This window comes from Trichosurus vulpecula, chromosome 1 (assembly GCF_011100635.1).
Source record: "Trichosurus vulpecula isolate mTriVul1 chromosome 1, mTriVul1.pri, whole genome shotgun sequence".
NCBI lineage: Eukaryota > Metazoa > Chordata > Mammalia > Diprotodontia > Phalangeridae > Trichosurus > Trichosurus vulpecula.
Window position 1 is genome coordinate 244,682,529 of NC_050573.1, and position 10,870 is coordinate 244,693,398.

The following is a 10,870-nucleotide window of genomic DNA, read 5'->3' on the forward strand; positions in this document are numbered from 1 at the left end:
GCTGTCAGTGAAAACATCACATTGGGAGTAACTACAAGGAAAGCAGTGGACAGTACATTTTAAAATATACAGATGAAAATAGCTGACTATTTCTAAACAGCATTTTTTCAAATTCATCTGAAAGGAAATTGTTACCACAAGTTTGCTGTACTAAGAACCAGGAAACATTGTGAAATAATTACTAGATTTTTTTGCTTAGTTTCAGGGACTGTATTTTTTAAGCGCACTGTTGGAAAATTAACTTGTTGGAACTGACTTATTGGAATAATTTGATATTATCTGAGGAGCAGCTATGTCCAACAGTACCAACACATTTAACTCAGCAACTGGCATAAGCCTGTTAATTCTGAAGATTTTTCTGGCATTTTCTATAGTGATAGGAAATGGCTTGATTATTATGGCATTTGTGGTGGACAAAAATCTTAGACTTCGGAATAATTATTTTTTCCTTAATCTGGCCATTGCTGACTTTTTTGTGGGTAAGTTATTATATATACTTATTTGAGAAGATCTCTATATTGATAATGATTTATTTTTTAAAGATGCATCATGTTATTTAAGGAATAGGGAAGGGTTAAAATAAAGAGTGGAATTGTGTTAAGGTTTAAGAAATGCCAAGTAGAATTCTGGGGAAGATAATGTTTCTTTCTTTCTTTTTTTTGCAAATAATGTTTCTTAAAAGTAACATAAGGGGAGAATTTTTTTTGTAAGAGAAGTTTTTATTTTTGCTTGTGCAGAATAAAAATAACTTGCTGAATGTTTTTTTCCAGATGATTCTAACTTAGTGGTTACATGTTCTTGGAGTTTTCCCTCCCATATTTGGATTTATATACATTCCTTTTTTAAAAATGAAAAATTTTTTACTTTAACTTTGTAAAATAACAATATTAGGAGTTAGTTAAAGCTAACCAAAATAATCAAGATATTGAATGTTTTGGTTAATAGTCAATCATCTATCTATATTCTACACACACACACACACACACACACACACATCATTAAAGCATTACATGTCTTTCTCTTTAAGGCTGTGCTCAAAGTGCTACTGCCTCTGTAAACTCTTTTTTAATTCCTCCCAGAAAATATATATATATATATATATATATATATATATATATATATATATATATATATATATATATATATATATATTCTTTCTCCTTAAGTTTTCATAGGACACTGTCTAGAACTCTCCTTTGCTCCCTTCATATTCTACCTTATAATACTCTTATTGATTTAGGTATTATATGCACCCTAGTAGTTTGTAAAGTTCTTGAGGGTAAAGACTATTTTTTCATATTTGTATCCTTGATGCTTCCCATAGAGTGTGTACTTGATAAGTATTTTTTGAATTGAATGAAATGTAGATAATAATAAAGCTAATCTCACCAGAGTTTAAACTCCTCCTTTTGATAGGTAGTGAAGCATAGTGGAAAGAATGCTGGCTTTGGGGTTAGGAAATCTGGCTTTGAATCCCACCTCAGATACTTATTTACCTGTGTGACTGTAGGAACATCATTAAAGGATGCCTCAGTTTCTTCATCTGTAAAAATGGAGATAATATCACTTGTAGCACCTACCTCATAGGGCCTTTAGGAAAAATAAAGATGTGACTTGTTTGCCTTGTTGTTATCATCATCATTGTCATAAAGGAACCTCAGAGCTCACATTTTGTTTATGGATGAGGAGCTGATTTCTGGAATGCTTAAGTAACTCGATCAAAGTCACATAGCTTATTAATCTTGCTTTGACGGTTTGGGAAAGAATTTTAGTATCTTTAGCCTATCAGAGCTTCAGTTTTGTAACATAAAAATGAATATAATCAAACTCACATTACCTATTACACAGGTATCAACATATACTTTTTTTAAAAAGGTGATAAAATTTGCAACATATGAATGAAAAAATATTAATTAAGTATTTTTTATATGTAGAGCAGTACCAAGAGCTTTGAAAGCATTGAGTTCATCAGTTTATAGGGGATTTGGCACTGGAAGTGACCTTAGTGATAATCCACTGCACTGCCCTTCTCCTATTACCTCACAATTAAATACAAACTCCTCTGCTTGACTCTTCACAACCTGGGTTCAGCCTCCATTTCCAGGTTTATTGCTTCTCCATGGACTCTGTGATCCAGCCAGGCTGTCTGTCCATCCTGCCTTTCCTCCTTCATGCCATTCCACTTCCCATCTCTGACTTTGAACAGGTTCTCCTCCAAGCTTGGAATGCACTCTCTTGTCATTTTTCCCTCTTTCTGTCAATGTTCTGCTCCTTTAAAGACTACTTCCTAAATGAGACCATTTCTAATCCCCTCTAAAATAACCATGTTTGTTTGTATGTATTTTGCTCATACTTATATGTGGACACATCAATTCCCTTGGTATCACAAAGCCCTTAGAAGGTAGTGGTTGTTTCATTTATGTCTTTGCATCCCCAGCATCTGGCACAGTGGTAGTAGATAGAGGACACTAAGTAAGTGCTTGTTGATTGATTGAAGTACCTTTGGGTCATCATCATCATGAATGTCATAGTATTTTTTGTAATGTAAATTATAGCAATAATTATTGTTGTTTTTCAGTCACGTCTGAATCTTTGTTACCCCATGGACCATACTGTCCATGGGGTTTTCTTGGCAAAGATACTGGAGTGGTTTGCCATTTCCTTCTCCAGCTCATTTTATAGATGAGAAAACTGAGGCAAAGAGGGTTAAGTGACTTGCCCAGGGTCACACAGCTAGTAAGATCAGAGGCTAGATTTGAACTCAGGTTTTCCTGACTCTAGGTCTGGTGCTGTATCTGCTGTCACCTAGCTGCCTCATGAATTGTAGAAGTGTGCAACTGTTAATACATTTATGTGGTTAGAATGATGTCTTAGAGAGAATGTTACTCTATGAATCTCATGTACATGTACAGAGTAGGATAGGATTTTTCTTTATTCTACTATTTTTCTCTGTATGCATGTAATGGGTTGCTTTCTATTTTATATCCTTGAAGGTGATGCTTTAATTAGGGTGAGGGACTGCAGTGGTAATTTCATTGGCAGAGGAAACTCCTTTTACAAGTTCAGGTCATCATTTTCTATTTGACTTAGTTTTAGAGCTTAGATCACGTAGAGGCTTAAGTGACTTGGCCAAGGTCACACAGACAGTGCATATCAGAGGCAGTACCTGAACAGGAGGTCTTCCTGGCTTCCAGGCTGGCTGTCTACCCGTTATGCCAAACTGTCTCCTTCTTAATTATTCATTATGTGTGTATATACACATACACATATACAAATATATGCATATAATTACATAGGCTTACATGTGCATGTATAGCTGTATATGCATGTGCACATATATGTAAGCATGTAAACAATGTATATATGTACATGCATGTATATATGTAAATACATGTAGTTGTATATGAATATATGTATTTGTGCATGCACAAGCACATGTGTATATATACACCTATGTGTATATTTTATATGTAACACATGTATATGTAATGTATGTGAATATATTTGCATATGCATGTGTCTATGCATAAGCATATGTGTATATGTATATATGCATATATATGTTTGCATACATGTGTATCACGTAAGCATATATGTAGGGAATAATTAAGAAAGAAGTATTTTGGCATAATATTTCTACCGGCATATACACATATATAAAGTAGTGTATCTGCATACATCCACATAAACACACACGTACACACATGTATATGCACATACAATGCACATACAATATACATATACACATATGTAGTTGATGGGTAGCAGCTGCTTATGGCCATCAAGAGAAATGAGATAGCTTTTTTCAATGAGACCCAAAAGGACTGGCTGGGCATGGTGGCACACTCCTGAAATCCCTGCTACTAGGTAGGCTGAGGCTGGTAGGATGCTTGAGCTTGGCAGAGCTGAGCTGCTCTCCCAATAAAAAAAAAAAACCTGATGTCAGAATTGCTTCATCCTTTTTTTCATTGCCTCCAAACTGCATATGAACTGGATAAAGAGCAAAGTTCTAGGTTCTTGGCTATGGAGAGACTTGAACCCAGTTTGTTTTGCACATGAATACACTGCTAAAAAATTCTTTTATCTGGATACTACTCGGTTTCTTTATTTCAATGTCACAATAGAGACAGTGTCCAATTCCCTGATTTACAGATGAGGAACATGAGATCCAGTTAAGTGACTTTCCAAGGCTCAAGTGCTACTTCCTACTTGAGACCTTTTCTGATCCTCCAGCTGCTAGTATCTTCACCCCAAATCACCTTTCCCCTATTTCGTAGAGAATTATAATTGCACATGGTTTCCCTAATAGAGTATCAACTCCTTAAGGGCAGGCACTGTCTTCAAGTTTGTATCCCTGGTACCCCCCACAGTTCCTGGCTCATGGTAAGCAGCATGGTAAGTGCCAAAGCCTCAGATGTTTACTAGGTGTGTAACTTGTACAAACCATGTAACCTGTGTCTGCCTCAATTTCCTCGTCTGTAAAATGGGAATCATGATAGCACCCACCTCCCAGGATTTGTGGGAGGATCAGATGAGATGATATTTACAAAGTTCTTAATACAGTGCTAGCACATAGTATGTGCTTACTTAATGCTTGTTTCCTTCCTTAATAAAAACTTATTGACTGATCAATACCTTTTTATTTATTTGTTTTATTCATTTTTATTATTATCATAAACATTCATACACTGTGGACTCAGACCAAGTTATATCCTTTTTGTATGAATTTATCTGTGTTTTTTAATCTTTCCTTTCACAGGTGCAATCTGCATTCCTTTACACATCCCTTCTGACCATACAAATAAATGGAGGTTGGAAAGTGAGCTCTGTATATTCTGGCTAGTTATTGACTATCTCTTGTGTACAACATCAGTGTATAACATTGTCCTCATCAGCTATGACCGGTACCAACTAGTTTGCAATGCTGTAAGTAGAACATGTGCATTTGAGTATTTCCCGCCCAACCCTCACCCCCCCCCCCCCCCCCCCCCCCGCCTTTAACTTAAAATGTAAATTTGAAATTGAACCCTAAAGCAAGAAAAAAACCTAGTAAGGAATCCTAGCTTTTGGTTAATTGGGAAATAGTAGCGAAAAGCCCTTTCCTTTTGTGGTCTGTGACAAAATTTCCATCTTCCCTTGGTAAGAATTACAGCTGTTACTTTGAAGGGTGTGTTTTAAAGCTTTCTGATACAAATGGTGTGGTATGGTGCTGGTGGGTGGGCCACTTTCTGAGGGATAACAGGTTCAAAAAGGAACCAAGGGAAGTGTGTAGATTATCAAATCTGCCTAGATAATCTGCACCAGTGGGTGTGTACAGGAAGAGAGATTAAGATAAAGATTATACAGATCTGGTCAGCATTGTTCTGCAAGTGAGCTGAGAGCTAAAGTGTTCCTTAGACAGAAATAGAAACTTGATTCAGTGATCTGTCCGTCAGTCAAAAGTGCTGCCTAGAGATGAAGAGATAAGCATCCTCTTCTCAATTCCCTTAGTTGTCCATTATCCCATTTGACCTTATGCATAATGGAAAGGAGATCGCTTTCCAGCATATTGCATCATATCATTACAAGGGCTGAGCAGAGCAATTAAAAAACTAAACACAGTTTAGTGTGACCATCTGGGTATTGTTACCATCTTCATAATCATTAGATTTAATTCAAGAGATATATTAATTAGTGGTGCAGGAAGCAGAAGGCAAAAAAAGCAAATTGAAATAGGAACTTGTGGTCAGCACCATATACATTTTAGTTTAGTCTTGGAATTACTAATAGGTTCCCCAAAAGTTCTTCCTAGAAAATTTTATTTAGCCTGTAGTTTTCACTAGTTTCTTCTCACTAGCCACTCTCCTTATGGAGGAAATCATGATGTACAGTAGTTCCCCAATTCAGTTCAGTTCAGTGAAAGTTTTTTTGGAGTACCTACTATGTGCCAGGCACTTTGATAGGATATAGGATATAGTTCCTGCCCTTGGGAAGTTTTTGTTCTACTGGGAGGAAACAAGTTACACACGATTAAGTTATGTGTATATGTGTGTGTATATATATGTATGGATATATGTGTGTATATCTATACACACAAAGTAAATTAATTGCAGAGAAAGAAGGACAGCACTCACAATTGGGTGGGAGTTGGGGGATCAGAAAAGGATTCTTGTAGAAGGTGATGCCTGAATTATGCTTTGAAGGAAACTAGAGATTCTCTGAGACAAAAGCGAGCAGGAGACAGTAACCTGTGCCTAGGTATAGATGGAGGAGGTGGAATGTTATGCATGGAGGCCAGTAAATAGCTTAATTTTGAGGGAACATAAAGTGCATAAGGGGGAATAATCTGAGATGGGTCTGTATACATAGGTCGGTGGTAGCTTGTGAAGGGTTAGCCAACCAGTATTTTATCCCAGAGGCAATTAGAAGTCCCTGAAGCTTCTTGAGCAGGATATTCATATGCTCAGACCTGTATTTTGGGAATATCATTGGCAGGTGTGTGAATGATGGATTGTAAAGGGGAAAGAACAGAAACAGGGAGCCCAATTAGAGGCTATTATAATAGTCCATGCGAGAGGTGATGAGTGCTTAATTAAGGAGGTATCCAGGTGAGTAGAGAGAAGGGGACAAACAAAAAACATTTTATTGAGGTGGAATGATCAGGATTTGGTACTGATTAGACATGGGTGGGGGGTGAGGGATGGTGAAGCACTGAGGGTGGCTCTGAGGTTGTGAACCATGATAACTCAAGCATGGTCGTGCCCTTGACAGAAATAAAGATGCTTGGGATTTTATGTTTGGACTATCTCCTTTCTTAGGAATGAAAAACACTAAGGACTTACTTAGTTTGCAAAGTATATTTACACATGATCAGCTGGACTGAATTTCAAGGTGGAGAGACAGAACCTCACACTCTGTTGATCTAACTATGGGATTTATTAATAGCATACAAACTGATGGAATGGATAAAGGATATGGAGGGTGCATTTGCCCTAAGTGTCCCTGCCATCTGGGCTCTTGATACTGTATCTGGCTCAGAGAGACAATTGCAACATGTACAAGTTTCTCAATTAAGCTGTCCAAGTAAGGACAGCTGGGCAGCACAATGCAGAGCCCTGGGACTGGAGTCAGGAAGTCCTGCCAGCCTCTGACACTTACTAGCTGTGTCACTCTGGGCAAATCATTTAACTACTGTCTGCCTCAGTTTCCTCAACTGTAAAATGGGGATAATAATGGTATCTCCTCAGAGTTGTTGTAAGGATTGAATGAGAATATTTGTAAAATGCTTAGCACCATTTCTAGCACATAGTAGGTGCTTAAAAATACCTGTTCCTTTCTTCTTCCTTTCTACCCCTTATATCCAGACAGTTTTGCCCAGAACTACATTTACAATCTGGTTATTGATGGCCTGAGGAGATAGGTTGGGGAGGGGTTAGGGTCTATGTGAGTTTTATGCTGTGGTAGAGAGAAGGAGCTGAAGACTTTTACAAATGTACCAATTTAGGGTAAGCAGACCCTAACCAGTTTTAAACACACCAGTCATGAGCTGCCACCTAAAGATAAGCCCAGGGGTTGCTAGAGTTTCTTTGTTCCAGGGGTTACACTTAATGGACTCATCAATCATTTTAGCTGTTTTTTGTCCATGTCTCTCTTCTTCTGTGAGAGATGAAGTTGAGTCTAATGAGATTTTAGTCTCCACCAATAAAGCCTTTTGGTACACAGAGCCTTCAGATTTTGAAAAGATGGTATCCTTATGAAGTAGGTCAAGACTTCATGACTGATATAATACCTATTGAATTTTGTGATCTGTGTCTCTGCATTTATAGGAACCACATGTTTTCTTAGACAGTACATCTCTTCTTTCTAAGTAGAGCCGAATGGTAGATCTTTACCTCCTGACAGTAATTTGTTTGATTTCTTTTAGATATCATATAGAACTAGACAAACATCGACCTCAAGGACAGTCATTTACATGGTAGCAGCATGGGTGCTGGCATTCCTAGTACATGGTCCGGCGATCCTACATAGGGGCATAGATAGTAGCAAGGATACAGAATGTGAAAACCAGCTACTTTTAAATCACTCTTACATCACCATCACTTCCATCTTGGAGTTCTTGGTCCCGACCATCTTGGTGACCTATTTCAACTGTTGCATCTATCGGAGCCTACACAGTCGCAGTAGAGTCGGAGGCAGACCTGTTCCCACCCCTAACATCCCTTCTCCAGTCCAAGGCAACTCAGTGACCTGTGCATTCTTTTCAAAGATGTGTCTTCCTAAACTGGATGAAGAAGTTCCTTCCTCTTCTGTGAAAAAGTTGAGAAAGAAAAGCCTCTTTGCTTTTTTAAAAACCCAAGCAGAGGACAAAACAGCTTCTGTTGGATTGTCCTCTTTATCCCACTCAAATTCTACGTCTGTTGACTTAACAGCTCAGCATCGAAAATTGCTCAGAGACAGGAAAGTGGCCAGGTCACTTGCCATTATTTTGGGGGCTTTTGTCTTTTGCTGGGCTCCCTACATTTTGTTTACAATTATTCGTTCATTTCGTAAGGATGAAGAACGCAATCCCTGGTATACTTTTACATTTTGGCTTCAATGGTTTAATTCCTTTCTCAACCCTTTTCTGTATCCTTTGTGCCACAAAAAATTCCGGAATGCTTTCGTGAAAATGTTTTGTAAGAAAAAGCTAACTGCTTCATCACAGGTATCAGTTTCTACTTAAGTACAGTATAGGAAAATCAGAATCTTACCTACTGTATATATCATAGTGCTCTCTCTGCCTCTCCCCTCCCCCTTATCCCAAGGAGGGGAAATCATCATCGCTTCTGGATAATTCTGGATAGTTACCTCAAATAACTCTGGATAATTCTAGAAATAAGGGAGATATGAGAGACATAATAGTCATGAGATCTGGGTTCTAGTTCTGGCTCTTCTACTAATTTGCTTTGCAACCTTCAGCAAGGCGCTGGATTTCTCAGGGTCCTGGGTTCTTTATGTAAAATGAAGGGAATGGACCAAATGATCTCTGATGTTCCTTCTAAAGTTTTGTACCCTAATTTTTTTTAACAATTTAAAATGTACTATATCAATTTAGAGATGGAAACGATCTTAGAAGTCACCTAGTTCAATCCTCATTTAAGACATGAGAAAACTAAGGCCCAGAGAGGTGATACGTCCAAAGTCAAATAGCTAATAAGTGGCAGAGAAAATGTATCCATGAAAATGTATCTTCTGATGCCAGATGCATCGGTCTTTCTACTACAGGCTGCCTTGTAGATCAGTCATAATGTTTTAAAAATATGTAATCAAAAACATACTATATTTATTTTAGTTGTTGTATCTCTAGGTTGTTATATAGATCATGTCAGGCAAAGTTTTTCTTTTTTTAAATATTTAATTTATTTATTTTCAGTTTTCAACATTCATTTCCATAAGTTTTAAATCCCCCCCTCCCCAAAACAGCATGTAATCCAATATGGGCTCTACACATACATTCCTATTAAACACATTTTCACATTAGTAATGTTGCATAGAAGAATTATAATGAATGGGAGAAACCATGAGAAAGAAAGAAAAACAAAAGAGAAAATAGTCTGCTTCACTCTGCATTCCTACTCTATAGTTTTCTCTGGATGTGGATGGCATTTTCCATCATGAGTCTTTTGGAAAAGTTTTAGGTCATTGAATTGCTGATAAGGCCTAAGTCTATCAAAATCAGTCATCACACACTGGGAGTGTTACTGTGTACAATGTTCTCCTGGTTCTACTCACTTCACTCAGGATCAATTCATATAAGTCTTTCCAGGTTTTCCCGAAGTCTGCCTGCTCATCATTTCTTATAGCACAACAGTATTCCATTATATTCATATGCCACAACTTGTTCAGACATTCCCTTGATTTCCAGTTCTTGGCCACCACAAAAAGAGCTGCTATAAATATTTTTGTACATGTGGAACCTTTTCCAATTTTTATGGTCTCTTTGGGATACAGCCCTAGAAGAGCTATTGCTGGGTCAAAGGGTATGCCCATTTTTATAGCCCTTCAGGCATAGTTCCAAATTGCTCTCCAGAATGGTTGGATCAGCTCGCAGCTCTACCAACAATGAATTAGTGTTCCAACTTTCCCACATCTTCTCCAGCATTTATCACTTTCCTGTTTTGTCATGTTAGCCAGTCTGGTAGGTGTGATGTGGTACCTCAGAGTTGTTTGAACAGGTCACACAGTTTAGAGTAAGTAAGAGGTGGATCTTGAATCCAAGTCTTCCTAGAAAAATAAGGATTATATTGGCCTTGGTTTTAGAAGAAAAACATTGAGAGGAAGGGACAGTTTAAATTCTTCAAGAGCTTTGTCAAAATCTTCTCAGTGAGAACCTAGTAACCACAGGAGAAGACAATGATTCATGAGAAGGGATGGCAAATTGGATAAAAATACGCTTGCCTTGTTGTTAGTCTCCCTCTTCTCTCTTTCCTTCCTAATAACACCTGATATTTATTTGGTTCTACAGGGGAGAAAGGTACAGGGTAAAGTAAGAAGTAGATGGGTTACTAAGATTAAGATGACATGTTTAGAGAGGCCAGAAATGGATGAAACAAAGATGATATTCTGAAAGATGAGGATGTTGAAGAAGAAATGCTGTTTTTTTAATTATGGAGGTGCCTAAAAATTCACTTTTCACAATAAGGTGATGCATACCTGAAGGACAGGGGCTGTGTTACATACTACTTTTGTAATGTCCACAGAGTTGGGCATAGTTTTCAATAAAAATGGGGTATATAGTTATAAAAATGGGAATAAGCTGAAATCCCAGGATATGACCTTGGGTGGGGTACAACTTATTTGGCTCTGGATTTCTCATCTGTAAAATGATAAGGGGACAGGACCATATGACATG

The 10,870-nt window shown here is 37.6% G+C and overlaps 1 protein-coding gene across 1 annotated transcript; it reads left to right on the forward strand.

The window, feature by feature from the left end:
• Positions 1–292: 292 nt before the first annotated feature.
• Positions 293–8,701, forward strand: HRH4 (histamine receptor H4). The gene is made up of 3 exons (XM_036743740.1): positions 293–479; positions 4,760–4,926; positions 7,904–8,701. The coding sequence occupies exons 1-3, from the start codon at positions 293–295 to the stop codon at positions 8,699–8,701; spliced, it is 1,152 nt and encodes a 383-aa protein (XP_036599635.1).
• The last annotated feature ends 2,169 nt before the right edge of the window (positions 8,702–10,870 follow it).